At 35.9% G+C, this 14911-nt stretch overlaps 1 protein-coding gene across 3 annotated transcripts in view; it reads left to right on the forward strand.

Moving 5' to 3' along the window:
* LOC106935160 (class I histocompatibility antigen, F10 alpha chain-like) overlaps positions 1 to 12840 on the forward strand; it is a 36704-nt gene extending 23864 nt beyond the window's left edge. For 2 of the 3 annotated variants that reach the window (XM_015015489.1, XM_015015488.1), the window contains exons 3-8: positions 1515 to 1793; positions 1996 to 2298; positions 2765 to 2860; positions 7211 to 7228; positions 12354 to 12507; positions 12624 to 12840. In XM_015015489.1, coding sequence (XP_014870975.1) covers positions 1515 to 1793; positions 1996 to 2298; positions 2765 to 2860; positions 7211 to 7228; positions 12354 to 12507; positions 12624 to 12645 — 872 coding nt within the window. In that variant the 3' untranslated portion in view covers positions 12646 to 12840. Of the gene's footprint in view, positions 1 to 1514; positions 1794 to 1995; positions 2299 to 2764; positions 2861 to 7210; positions 7229 to 7369; positions 7448 to 8386; positions 8503 to 12353; positions 12508 to 12623 lie in introns of those variants that run through there. The other variant, XM_015015490.1, reaches the window with a different exon arrangement.
* The last annotated feature ends 2071 nt before the right edge of the window (positions 12841 to 14911 follow it).

Consider the following 14911-nt stretch of genomic DNA (forward strand, 5'->3'; position numbering starts at 1 on the left):
AACATGACCCGGTTAAAGCCCGGTTCAGTCTCTCATTCCAGCTGCTGGTTTGTTGTGGATCAGAACCGATCAGTGCAGCAGCAGAACCAGAACATCCGTTAAAGACGCAGCTTTTCTCCTCCGTCTGTCCAGAGACGGACAGAAATGAGACGGGGACAGGACGGTTTGTCTCCTCCATGCTGGTAGAGACGAGTTGGACCTTCTGGTGCCGCAGCAGAACCAGCAGGTCACATGACAGGAAACAGAGAGGAACGTCCAACCCAGGCCCGGTTCTCCTCTCAGTCGCTGTGAAACACAGGAAACCAGGAGGAACCGGGTCCAGTGGACAGAAGACGTCCTCCTCCATCCAGAGGGTCAGCAGAGCAGCTGGAACGACCTGCTGTCAGAGGGAAGCAGAACTTTGAGCCGCTGGAAGAAGATTCTGCTCCAGAACCAGCAGATGGGATGAAACTCTGGTAGAATCAGAGAAACGGGTCAGAAACTCTGGTAGAATCAGAGAAACGGGTCAGAAACTCTGGTAGAATCAGTGAAACGGGTCAGAAACTCTGGTAGAATCAGAGAAACGGGTCAGAAACTCTGGTAGAATCAGTGAACCGGGTCAGACGGGCTCAGGGTTCCAGCTTCTCTCTGACTCTTTATTCCCTCAGCAGCTGCTGGATGAAGCTGCGTTTCCAGAACGACGACCTTCGTCTCCTTCAGACCCGTTTAACAAACGTCTCAGCAGCTCAGAGCAGAAACAGTTTGTCTGGTTAGCAGGAATCAGGTTTCTGCTCATTCAGGCATCTGGCAGCACAAACAGAGAAATACTGACCCAGATCAGCTGGACCGGGTCGGATTGTTCAGACTGATGGCAGCTTGAAGCAGCTCAGACTGTCAGACTGATCAGACATGTTTTATTTGATCAGGTTTCCTCTGATCAGCAGGAAAACCTTCATGTTCATCAGCTGGTTCTGATTGAGCTGCTTTCTAGAGAAGGAGCTGCTGGGTCAGTGGTTCTGGTCGGAGTGAGGAGTTCTGTGGGCAGGTGAACTGGACCGTCTGCAGATTCTTCCCCCCATACACTAGTCTGTTACTGATGGAGTTAGTGTTTATTTTTCATTTTATAGTCTGGTTTTCCTCAGTGAAAAACCCGTACCAGGAACCTCACAGGGTCTGTAACGTCTGATACCAGAACATTGTACGAGATTGTCATCAGGCCTATCAGCTCGCTGTCTGTCTGAAGATGCTCATTATGTAATAAATTAGATTAAATTATTGAAAAGTTCACAGTGCCTGTGTTCATCTCCACTACATGCAGCTACACTACCTTGGTCAGTGTAGATAAACTGCTGACAGTAAATCTGTATGTGAAGGTTCTGTTATAATATCTTTTCTACATTTTTCTCAGGAGTTTCTTTTTTTCTATTAAGATGTCTGTAATATATGGATGACTGTTGTTTTGTGTTATTCAAACTGTTATTAAATGAGGAATAAACCTAATCTATTCAGTTCTTCCTTCCATCTCTGTCTTTCAGGTGTTCATGTTGTCCAGAAGATGTACGGCTGTGAGTGGGATGATGAGACTCAAAAGGTTACTGGTTATCGACAGCATGGCTATGATGGAGAAGACTGGCTAATATGGAGCACGGAGTCAAACACATGGATTGCTCCAAAACAACAGGCTGTACTTACTACAAACAAATGGAACAATGACAGAGGTTGGCTGGAATCTAACAAGAACTACCTCAACCAGATTTGTCCTGAGTGGGTGAAGAAGTATGTTGACTATGGGAGAAGCTCTCTGATGAGAACAGGTACCGTCACATATCCTGACTTTTTATGTAAATTGATTATCTGAGTATCTTGTTTTACTAGATTTTGTCATTTTGACTCAATGACTGAAGTCTGTGTTTCTGAGGCTTGTCTCCAGTTCTGACACATTAATATAATATTATTTTCATGACTCATGAATCATTATAAACTGTTAATATTTGAACGTTGTGTTTCTGTCTCCAGTGCGTCCCTCAGTGTCTCTCCTCCAGAAGTCGTCCTCCTCTCCAATCAGCTGCTTCGCTACAGGTTTCTACCCCAACAGAGCTGAAATGTTCTGGAGGAAAGATGGAGAGGAGATTCATGATGGTGTGGAGAAAGGAGAGATCGTCCCCAACAATGATGGGACCTTCCAGATGAGCGTTCACATCGATCTGTCATCTGTTCCAACTGGAGACTGGAACAAGTATGAATGTGTGTTTCAGCTCTCTGGAGACAAGGAAGACGTGACCCATAGACTGGAGAAAACAAGAATCTTGACCAATGAATGTACGTATTTATATAAATGTATCTATTTATAGATAAATACCTGCTAATTAGAAAATTCTATATGACTTGTTTGTGTTGTTAAATTTACTTTCTGTGTTAGGGCTCAGAATCAGAAGCAGTTCTTTTTAGGATTGTTTTAAATAAATGTTCTGCAGGATAAATGTTAAAACAAGTTATTTACTGCTAATACAATGTTTATGTGTATTTTAAACAATACCAAATTCAACCAACCTTTCAAGTCCATTAATATTCATGTTTCAGGTTATATTAAAGTTAAAAACAACTTTATGACATTTAAAAATAGCTGTTAATTATTAATGAAGTAACAACTTACAATTATAGTTGCTGAAAGAAAATACATTGGAGCCAAGAAACCAGAACTAAACAAAAACCTTTTCATGGTGTTTAGATGAAATGGCATAAAGAAACATCTACATGATTTTAACCTGGTTTGTTTTCTCAACAGCAAATATCAGCATTGTGATCATCCCTGTTGTTGCTGCTGTGGCTGTTCTTGGTCTCATTGCTGTGATTGGATTCATTGTTTACAAGAAGAAGAACGGTGAGTTGGTCAATTTCTTTGTTTTTCTGTATTTTGATTGTTGAGCTTTAACAAGTGAGAAACAGACCTGCTTAAACATTGAAGCTTTATATTAACTTTAGACAGTGTCACTGATGTTTAGCCATCATTTAGACCTACGTATTTATCTTAGGTTTAAACCAGGCAATACTTTCTAGTCTAAAAGTAATCTAAATTTAGATATAGGGCCATGCAACACAAATGTGGAAGTGACAGAAAACTTGATCAAAAACTGAAAGATCAGCTTCATTTGGGTTGGTATGAAAGAATTTGATCCTTTTTCTGATGTTAAATTATTGTAATTAGGTTAAGTTTGCATAAAAAGGATCAGCAGTTTCTTTATTTGAGAACTAAAAATTGAAAGGATAGCGGTAAATATGATTATAATATTTGTACTTGAAGACTGGAACCTGCATTTTAATTTAAATCCTCCTGAAACATTTGAGCTGCACATCCTGCTGTTTGCTGAATATGACCAGATATGAAGTGCCATTAGTTTTCTTAAAAATTCAAATGTCAGTTAATCAGCATCATAATTTCCAAACTGAGCTCCTCTGTGACTGAGTTTGTTTGTAACACAGATTATTCAGAGCTCATAGATTATTTCTGAGGCAGATCAGAAACTGATCATTTCTAATTGTAAAAACTGTTCTCAATTCATACAAGAATAAAATCAGACTAAATCTGCTGAATTAATAGATTACTAATAAAATTAATGACATTCTCTAGTATTACTGGTAGGAAACAGTAGTTGAGGAATAGTGAGTTTCACAGGTTAATTTTTTTTGTATTTAATTATAATAAAATCTGATGATGTCAGCTAAAACCAGTTATGGATGTCAAAAATGTACCATATTAGAACCAAATATCTACAAAATCTAGCCTAGAGATCCATGAATTATTTGGATCATGTTCATCTGAAATGCTTGCTGGGTTGTTGTCTCTGTAGAGAATGACAGAATTGAAGGGACTTTTTNGAAACGGGTCAGAAACTCTGGTAGAATCAGTGAACCGGGTCAGAAACTCTGGTAGAATCAGTGAACCGGGTCAGACGGGCTCAGGGTTCCAGCTTCTCTCTGACTCTTTATTCCCTCAGCAGCTGCTGGATGAAGCTGCGTTTCCAGGAACGACGACCTTCGTCTCCTTCAGACCCGTTTAACAAACGTCTCAGCAGCTCAGAGCAGAAACAGTTTGTCTGGTTAGCAGGAATCAGGTTTCTGCTCATTCAGGCATCTGGCAGCACAAACAGAGAAATACTGACCCAGATCAGCTGGACCGGGTCGGATTGTTCAGACTGATGGCAGCTTGAAGCAGCTCAGACTGTCAGACTGATCAGACATGTTTTATTTGATCAGGTTTCCTCTGATCAGCAGGAAAACCTTCATGTTCATCAGCTGGTTCTGATTGAGCTGCTTTCTAGAGAAGGAGCTGCTGGGTCAGTGGTTCTGGTCGGAGTGAGGAGTTCTGTGGGCAGGTGAACTGGACCGTCTGCAGATTCTTCCCCCCATACACTAGTCTGTTACTGATGGAGTTAGTGTTTATTTTTCATTTCATGATCTGGTTTTCCTCAGTGAAAAACCCGTAACCGAAACCTCACAGGGTCTGTAACGTCTTATACCAGAACATTGTATGATGTTGTCATCAGGCCTGTCAGCTCACTGTCTGTCTGAAAATGCTCATTATGTAATAAATTAGATTAACTTATTGAAAAGTTCACAGTGCCTGTGTACATCTCCACTACATGCAGCTACACTACCTTGGTCAGTGTAGATAAACTGCTGACAGTAAATCTGTGAAGGTTCTGTTATAATATCTTTTCTACATTTTACTCAGGAGTTTTTGTTTCTCTAGTAAGATGTCTGTAATATATGGATGACTGTTGATTTGTGTTATTCAAACTGTTATTAAATGAGGAATAAACCTAATCTATTCAGTTCTTCCTTCTATCTCTGTCTTTCAGGTGTTCATGTTGTCCAGAAGATGTACGGCTGTGAGTGGGATGATGAGACTCAAAAGGTTACTGGTTATCGACAGCATGGCTATGATGGAGAAGACTGGCTAATATGGAGCACGGAGTCAAACACATGGATTGCTCCAAAACAACAGGCTGTACTTACTACAAACAAATGGAACAATGACAGAGGTTGGCTGGAATCTAACAAGAACTACCTCAACCAGATTTGTCCTGAGTGGGTGAAGAAGTATGTTGACTATGGGAGAAGCTCTCTGATGAGAACAGGTACCGTCACATATCCTGACTTTTTATGTAAATTGATTATCTGAGTATCTTGTTTTACTAGATTTTGTCATTTTGACTCAATGACTGAAGTCTGTGTTTCTGAGGCTTGTCTCCAGTTCTGACACATTAATATAATATTATTTTCATGACTCATGAATCATTATAAACTGTTAATATTTGAACGTTGTGTTTCTGTCTCCAGTGCGTCCCTCAGTGTCTCTCCTCCAGAAGTCGTCCTCCTCTCCAATCAGCTGCTTCGCTACAGGTTTCTACCCCAACAGAGCTGAAATGTTCTGGAGGAAAGATGGAGAGGAGATTCATGATGGTGTGGAGAAAGGAGAGATCGTCCCCAACAATGATGGGACCTTCCAGATGAGCGTTCACATCGATCTGTCATCTGTTCCAACTGGAGACTGGAACAAGTATGAATGTGTGTTTCAGCTCTCTGGAGACAAGGAAGACGTGACCCATAGACTGGAGAAAACAAGAATCTTGACCAATGAATGTACGTATTTATATAAATGTATCTATTTATAGATAAATACCTGCTAATTAGAAAATTCTATATGACTTGTTTGTGTTGTTAAATTTACTTTCTGTGTTAGGGCTCAGAATCAGAAGCAGTTCTTTTTAGGATTGTTTTAAATAAATGTTCTGCAGGATAAATGTTAAAACAAGTTATTTACTGCTAATACAATGTTTATGTGTATTTTAAACAATACCAAATTCAACCAACCTTTCAAGTCCATTAATATTCATGTTTCAGGTTATATTAAAGTTAAAAACAACTTTATGACATTTAAAAATAGCTGTTAATTATTAATGAAGTAACAACTTACAATTATAGTTGCTGAAAGAAAATACATTGGAGCCAAGAAACCAGAACTAAACAAAAACCTTTTCATGGTGTTTAGATGAAATGGCATAAAGAAACATCTACATGATTTTAACCTGGTTTGTTTTCTCAACAGCAAATATCAGCATTGTGATCATCCCTGTTGTTGCTGCTGTGGCTGTTCTTGGTCTCATTGCTGTGATTGGATTCATTGTTTACAAGAAGAAGAACGGTGAGTTGGTCAATTTCTTTGTTTTTCTGTATTTTGATTGTTGAGCTTTAACAAGTGAGAAACAGACCTGCTTAAACATTGAAGCTTTATATTAACTTTAGACAGTGTCACTGATGTTTAGCCATCATTTAGACCTACGTATTTATCTTAGGTTTAAACCAGGCAATACTTTCTAGTCTAAAAGTAATCTAAATTTAGATTTAGGGCCATGCAACACAAATGTGGAAGTGACAGAAAACTTGATCAAAAACTCAAAGATCAGCTTCATTTGAGTTAGTATGAAAGAATTTGATCCTTTTTCTGATGTTAAATTATTGTAATTAGGTTAAGTTTGCATAAAAAGGATCAGCAGTTTCTTTATTTGAGAACTAAAAATTGAAAGGATAGCGGTAAATATGATTATAATATTTGTACTTGAAGACTGGAACCTGCATTTTAATTTAAATCCTCCTTAAACATTTGAGCTGCACATCCTGCTGTTTGCTGAATATGACCAGATATGAAGTGCCATTAGTTTTCTTAAAAATTCAAATGTCAGTTAATCAGCATCATAATTTCCAAACTGAGCTCCTCTGTGACTGAGTTTGTTTGTAACACAGATTATTCAGAGCTCATAGATTATTTCTAAGGCAGATCAGAAACTGATCATTTCTAATTGTAAAAACTGTTCTCAATTCATACAAGAATAAAATCAGACTAAATCTGCTGAATTAATAGATTACTAATAAAATTAATGACATTCTCTAGTATTACTGGTAGGAAACAGTAGTTGAGGAATAGTGAGTTTCACAGGTTAATTTTTTTTGTATTTAATTATAATAAAATCTGATGATGTCAGCTAAAACCAGTTATGGATGTCAAAAATGTACCATATTAGAACCAAATATCTACAAAATCTAGCCTAGAGATCCATGAATTATTTGGATCATGTTCATCTGAAATGCTTGCTGGGTTGTTGTCTCTGTAGAGAATGACAGAATTGAAGGGACTTTTTAAATCTAAAGTTGTTTTTTCTATTTGTTTCAGCCAAACGTCCACCTTCTCGTAAGTAAAGCTTCTCACTATTTAGTCTGTTTATATCCTTAGCTTTGTAATTTTAAAAAAAATCTATTTTATGGATGTTTTCTGTACATTTTACATCGATTTGTAGCAGAACATTTATTCACATGGTTTCTGATGTTGCAGCTGTGGACGGTCAGCCTCCAGAGGAAACCCAGTTTCTGCCACAAGCATGAAAAAGCAGAAACAGACAAATGCAAACAAGTGAGTCGCTGAATGTTGAATGAAGCTTCTTTTATTAAACATAAGGCCTGTATGTAAAAACAAAACTTTGTTTTACCTGTATTATGCAACATTTTTTTAATTATTATTAAAATATTCTCCAAATTTTCTTTAATCTCCACTTTTGGAAGATATTCATTCAGTTTTACTCTTTGGAAAGGATAATGGATATGACCAAACTATTTTCTAACTGAACATTCTGACTTTGTAAAGCTTACATAAAAAGACACTTATTGTTTTCAGTAGAATGTTTTTATGGATCATATCGAATATAGAGAGGATCCTAAAACTGATCAGAGAAGCTTTAACAGAGCTTCAGAAGCTGTGGTTGGATTTTAATTAACTTAAAACAGAAACTCAAAGCAATCTCCTTACAGCACAAAAAGCAGAATAAAAGGAAATGAAAATAAACAATTTAAATTTAAGAGAAATTTTCAGATGGTCCAGAATCATCAGTATAAGATCATCAGCACAGAGCAAAGGAAGCCAAGAGATTTACATAAAGGCAGACAAAACCAAAGACCCAACAGATTATAGGGACTGAAGTCAACATGTTTATGAATTTGTTAAGCTCACCTCTGGAAGGCGGTACAAAGCATTTTATAAGAACTTATTTGTCCCAAATGGAATAATGTTAATTGTTTACCATTAATTAGATTTGAAGTTGAGTCTATTGCTGGAGAGAAAGTTTGTAATGTTGTTTTTTTTTATGTTTTTAGCCACTATTATTATTATTATTCTGCCTTTGAATTTATTTTTGTATTATTAGCAATTTACTCTTAAACAGAAGTTTTGACTTCATCACAACTTTTGGTTTCTGTTGATTTCAAAGGATATAATTCTGTTTATCTTGTTTTATTAAATGTACAAAATTCCAGTACTTTCTTCTTGACTGAATCTTTTGTCTTTTTGTTTCTGTAGGTTCATCAGTTTGCACTGACCAATAAATGGCACAACTTTCTCTTTTTCTGGCTAAATTGTATTTCATGTAATATTGGACATTATACATGAACTCACTCAAATGCTGTTAAATCAAATGGGAGTTATTATACTATTTTTATTATCTGGAAAAACATTGATAATCATTTTTAAATAATTTCAACAAAGCTTAACTTTTCAGTCAACAGTTATTCTGACAATTGGAGTTTATATCTGCAAACATTTTATCTCTGGACATGTTGGCTAAGGTAATATAAGATATTGTGTTTATGTGTGTCAAACCTTTTCTTATCCAAAAACTATCAACACATTAATCGTTCTGGCTGTAATATAGTTACAGGGTTAAGTTTTGCCTCAGTGATACATTTGATTTGTAGATGTGGCAATATTCACCTGATTCTCATAAATATTTTGGTTTTGGGTAAATTATATATTGTTTCTTTAATCACTGTCAGCTTAGTTTCTATTGCTTATTTGATCTGTTAAGTTTTATTTTAATTTTAATTAAAAACTTTAAAAGGGCTTTCTTCAGTTGCTTCTCTCTAATGTAGACAGTAAAATATTCTGCAAAGATTTTTTTTCTGGTTTATAGACGTGATCTGTGGCTGAATTTCTTATGTTGAGTTTGGTAAATTGGTGTTATGTTGAATCTGTCCTTGTAAATTTGGTTTGATTTTAAATAAATTTTCACTTAATCCAACATCTTTGCCTTTTATATTGTTAAGTTGTGATTGAGTTTCAGTGTGTACATCAGAGACAAGTTTCAAATGCTGTTTATCAATTGTATAAATGACCCAGAGGACCTGACCTAAAGATACCTTTATGATATTCTTAAACAGTAACTTTCATAGTCAGGGTAGTATATCTTTTTATTTGACCTTTTCCTGTATATTTTTTGCTAACGTTAGTGGTGGGTATTGTTTCTCTCAGGCATACATTGTATTGCATAATTAAGTAAATGTTATCTTCAGTTATACAAATGCTGTATGTGTATCACACAACTTAAAAGAAATTTGACTTCGCAATATAACACCTTGAAATTGGGCCTCTGTCTCTTTAAGAAGCTCCCACTCTTTCAGACACTACGCCTTCATCAGGTCTTCACGGCAGTGCTTCTCATTATGCTGTTTACAGCCATTCTTAGGAGCTTTGGACTGAGAAGTAGTTTGCATGATAAATTCAGCAAACGCGTAATTCCACCAGGTGTTTCCTTATCGCTGCTGCTACTCTGCTCTGTTGGGCAGAAGCTCACATATTGAAGCACACAGACCTGTGAGATTCATGTCCCATATTAAAGGTAGAGTAAACCTTTTGCATGTGGACTTTTCATGTCCACATTTGTAACCCTACAAAGAAAACACCGACCAGAAGCTATTTTGCCATACATCCAGAGTGGAGAGCAGAAAAGCTTCCAAACTTGTGACGTGAATGGGGGGCTGCTGTCCGACAGGATCTCCTGAAGTTGAAAAACATGTTTAATAAGTAGTTGAGAAGTCTGGGAAGTTTTCTGAAAGGAATGAGGTGGCAAGACTTATAAAAACAATCAATTGCAGTGAAGATGGTGGACGTACCTCTGGAAACAGGAAGCTCGGTAACAAAATCTATGGAAATGTGCAACCAGGTACTTTTGGATATGGGTAAAAGTTGGAGAAAGCCGGCTGGTGGCTGATGAGATGGTTTGTTTCTGGCACAGATGGGTCAGGCGAGTACATATTCTTTTACATCTTTGTGTCAAGAAGGACACTAGAAGCGGCAGCACTGTAATCTCTACGCTGTAGAGTCACAGCATTCTTTCAAAAGAATGGCTGTTGGTTTTTATCAGTTTGGTGGGTTTTCTATTAATATGCATCTATCATGATTGTTCCTATTCCTATATTGATATAGAATAGAGAGATATCTCTCTATCTTGAGATACATATCCACATGTGCACACCTAGAAGGAAACAAACACACCCAGTATAACACCTGCATTTTCTGTTCCAAGCATGAGCAGAAAATGATTTGCAAGTGAGCAGAGAGGATTGCAAGTGGAGATTTGATCCGAGCAGAGACAAGTTTTGAGCGCTAGAGAAAGGTTTGAAAAAGCAAAGAGAGTATTTGAAAGAGAGCCGGGGCCTCATGCATAAAGAGTACACACAAAAAATGTCATATTTTACACCAAGCCAGCATGTATAAAAATGAATTTTGCGTCAAAGTTTGTGTAAATATACGCACACTTTTTTGTTGGCGTGAAAATGTGCGGCAGCCACTCTGAACAATATCAAACTACAAAGCATTAACACACCTAAATATACTGAAATCTAACTATATTCAGTGTTATTTGGACCAGGAAGCATCAAACCCAATGTTTTTTTTTAAATGTTTTTTATTGTTTGAATGTAAGCAATGAAACTGAACCACATTTATCCTCAGACAACATAACATGCAGACAAAATAGAGAAAATAAAAAGATGTAAAAAACCTCACTCGAATGTAAATGGTAGTTTTACCCAGTTTTTGTCTCATAAAGATGTAACACATCGGTCTGTGCACCAAAGCGCATGAAATGCATCAACACTGTAAACCCTAACAAGTCCACAGAACTCAAAAAAATACAAAAATATTTTAGTGATGTTTTAAGTTTACATAAAATAAAAATTACAGGTGTAGTTGCCTTAAATTCTCTCAACATTGCCTTATAAATATTGATATTTCTCAATTTATGATTAGGAAAAATTTCACTTGAAATTTTCTATATATTCAGCTCATAAAATGCTGGAAATAAACTCAAAATTTTTGAGTTTCTTCAGCTTATATAATGTTGGAGATACACTGACATTTTTCAACATTCCTTAACTCAATCTGGGGGACATGCACTCAAAATTAACCCTATACTGAAATAGTGAAGTGACACCGCAGTGACAATTGAACAACTTTTTTTTATCCATTTTTTGTGATTCAATACAATGTGCTTTTTAAGAGGAACAAATCAAAGTAACACGGTCAAAACAAAGTGCTTGTTATAAATAAAAAAAACAGAAAAGGAGATGACTTCAGCACCTTATGATAAAAACTCAAAGGATTCATGATAAGATTCAAAATTATACGTTGTAGGACCACTGAAAAGTATTTAATCCTCAATGACAATACAGATGCTCTCAGGGCTGCATCAATATTATCATCTTTGACGTCTGTCAGAAGAGCCATCGGAGTGTCCGTGAGGTCTGGACCATCTGCTGATTCCAAAACACAAAGAATGAGTTCAGTTCCTCAAGGACACAAATCATGCTAATGATGTCTAGACATTACCGTCACTTAGCACTTTGGACTTAGACTGCAACTGAACTACATGTTTAACCAATTGTCTTTACTTATATCTTATGTTAGTTAGCATACTTTTTGTTTAGTGAAATTTACACTTACCTTTTAATGTATGTAATTGTTATACGTCAGTTTGCAGAAAAACAAATAAACTTCATAAACAGGTCCTATTCCAGAACAAACCCTGAACTGAGTCGACTTACTCTGTGAAATAATACATAATGATAATTAAATATACTAATTATACACTATATGACACTAATTATAGTAAAAATGGAAATGTTCAAAAATTAGCAAGTTAGTTATTNTTTATAATTAATTTAAAAAGTGAAATTTTCAAATCTAGCTTTATTTCTGTTGTTTTGTTTATTCATTCCGAGTATTTACAATATGTGATCATCTTCTTTATCTCATTTTGTGACCTTTCCTATTGTCATGTAAAGTTTTTCACACACTGTCCATTTTTAAAAGTCACGTGAGACCTGTCACGTTGTGCAAGCTACATGGTATAGATTTAGTTTCACTACTAAAGGTTTTTGTCTGACAGGACCAGTGAGATACCTAGATTAAGGCTTCAGTTAAATCAAAAGAAACTGAAAAAGGTCAAATAAAAAAATGACATTCCACACAAAATGTTTTTATTTTCTAGTTTCTGAAGAAAAGAAGACTTCGACCTCAAGCTCAGAGACTTTGGCATCAAACTCAGAGACTTTGGCATCAAACTCAGAGACTTCATCTTTAACCAGTGAAGGTTCAGACGACAGCAAAGGCAGTTCCTCATCAGACAAACCGTTGCTACGACGGTAAGATCACATTGTTATAACTTGTTTCTTTTTCAGTGCCTTGTATGTAGACATTGTATAAACATAGGTTCATAGAAACATTGCATAAATTTTTGCTTATTGAATTGTTTCAACAGCCAACAAAACCCTAACAAATGAGGACTTTGGACACCAAAATCTGAGGACACCAAAAATCTGAGTTTTCCTGGATTTCTGCATCCACATAAAAAATTCAAATGTACATCTTCAGTAATCTTCATATTATTTGGCCTTTCTATTCAAACATTTTCTACAAGAGATTTTCAAAAGGGCTCAATTTCTATTTTATATTTTCATGTAGTAATTAAACCTTAATATTAAGGATATTTTTCCTCCACAATAATGACACGAAGGACTCGATTCTGTTCTGCTAAGTCAGCTGATTTTTAGTTTGAACATGTTGAGTCTTAAAAAAAGATATAGCACACAGTCTGGAGTATGAGTTGTTGGCAAGTGGTTCTCCTTTGGATAAACATTTAAGCTCCTAAATTCAAAAAGTTTTAAAATTTTTATTAATTTTCTCTAAAGCAATTTTTTAACTATGCTTCAGATAAATGTTTAATAATGTATAGTTAGTGAGGTGGCACTTTTGGTGGTTGGTAAATGTTTTTTTCTCAGCAATGTGAAGTTAAAAATGTGTACAAGTAGTACAAACATTGACCCACAAAGCTTTTATATAGATGTTTATGATAATCTGAGTTTCTTTTGTTTGTGGTTCTTTGTTTTGTTTGACTACTGTAACTACTGAATACCTTCTATTGCCTGCATTTGGGATCAATAAAATGCTTTGATAACAATATTACTGTCATGATGTGTGAGGAGTGGTGAGGGAGGACACAGGCTGAAGTGATGATGATATAATGAAAAATCCACAGAACAACAGGCAGCAAGACGTTTCACGACAAGGATTCGACAAAGACAACAGGTGGAACAAATACACTTGATGGTAATCAAAGAAACGAGACACAGCAGGGAACAATCAGGACGGCACAGAGACTCAGGAAAACTGGACACAGAAAACCTCAAAATAACACAGAAAATCACAGACCACCACAATTTTGTTATATTAACATTTTTTAATAACATTTTTAATTATTTAACCTTTATGTCACCAGGAAAGTTTCATTGAGATTAAAAGTCTCTTTTTCAAGAGAATCCTGGCTTAATCTGGCATCAGCAGTCGGTTACACAACATTCACAACAAAAACAGAAAAATATAAATTAATTAAAAGATTCATCAGTTAAAACATTTACATATAGATGATCTTAATTATAATGATTTATTGACACTGTTAAGGTAATAGAGGAACGCTTTAGATGAACAAAAACACCTGTTGCTGAGCTTCTGCCTCTAAATTACAGAATGTTTATAACTTTTGCAGAGTAAACAACCAAATTTTCATGTCTTATTTGCAATGATTTTGTTTTCTTTTTAAACATATTTGCAGTTCTTTGCAGTGTTTGCCATTCAATCAGTTCTCTGACTTTATCCACTACATAGTTTGGATGACAATCTCCTAATGTCTGTTAATTGTAAAATCTCTCCAATGAACTCAGAAAAGCTTAGAAAATCCTTCCTCACAAAGACCGTCGATTTTCAAAGAATCAGACTAAACTAGTGAAGATCAAGTGATCTTTAGCCCCTCTCCTTGACTTTGATGGGCAGGTTTGACTGATAAAATTAATGAAACATTTATTTATTTCGCATTATATTTAATTAATGATCTATTCATTTATTTATTTAGTCCCTTCTTGGCCCTCAATAGAAATATACAATATCTGGTTTACTAAGTTAGTCTGGATTTCAGCTTACTTTGAAAAGAGTCATTGATGGCAGTCCACCATGAATGTTTATCAAAACCAGGTAGAAATATATAAATTCCTTATCTATTTGTAGGGATAGTTAAGGAATAGCATCTTTCAACTTTTAGATACATCCATGTTCCAGAAAACCTGAATCAAATGGTTGTTACCAGGTTATTTCTCCTTTGTTGACCAACAATAGTCCACTGGTAGCCTCTAGGTCAGGGGTGTCCAAAGTCAGTCCTGCATGATTTAGTTTTCTCCCTCATGTTCAACTCACATGGATTAAGTGATAGATCATTAGCAGGTCACTGCAGATCATTAACTGTCTGAGGAAGCAGTAACTACCACCAGGGAGAAAACTGAAACATGTAGGATACCTGCTGTAGAATAACAGTATAAGTTATAGCCATTATCAACCCAGGCTTTGACCAATCTGGCATGAAGTCTTTGTGATTTGTATATTTGATTTAGCTCAAAGTAGAACTGCATATTATTTCTTCCTTTTTAAAAATTAAACATTTCTTGGTTGTGTATAAGCAAGTGATTTCTCTCAGATCAACAAAAGATGCTGCACAGAAAT

This window comes from Poecilia latipinna, unplaced genomic scaffold (assembly GCF_001443285.1).
Source record: "Poecilia latipinna isolate Pla-1442-1.1 unplaced genomic scaffold, P_latipinna-1.0 Scaffold1917, whole genome shotgun sequence".
Lineage (NCBI taxonomy): Eukaryota > Metazoa > Chordata > Actinopteri > Cyprinodontiformes > Poeciliidae > Poecilia > Poecilia latipinna.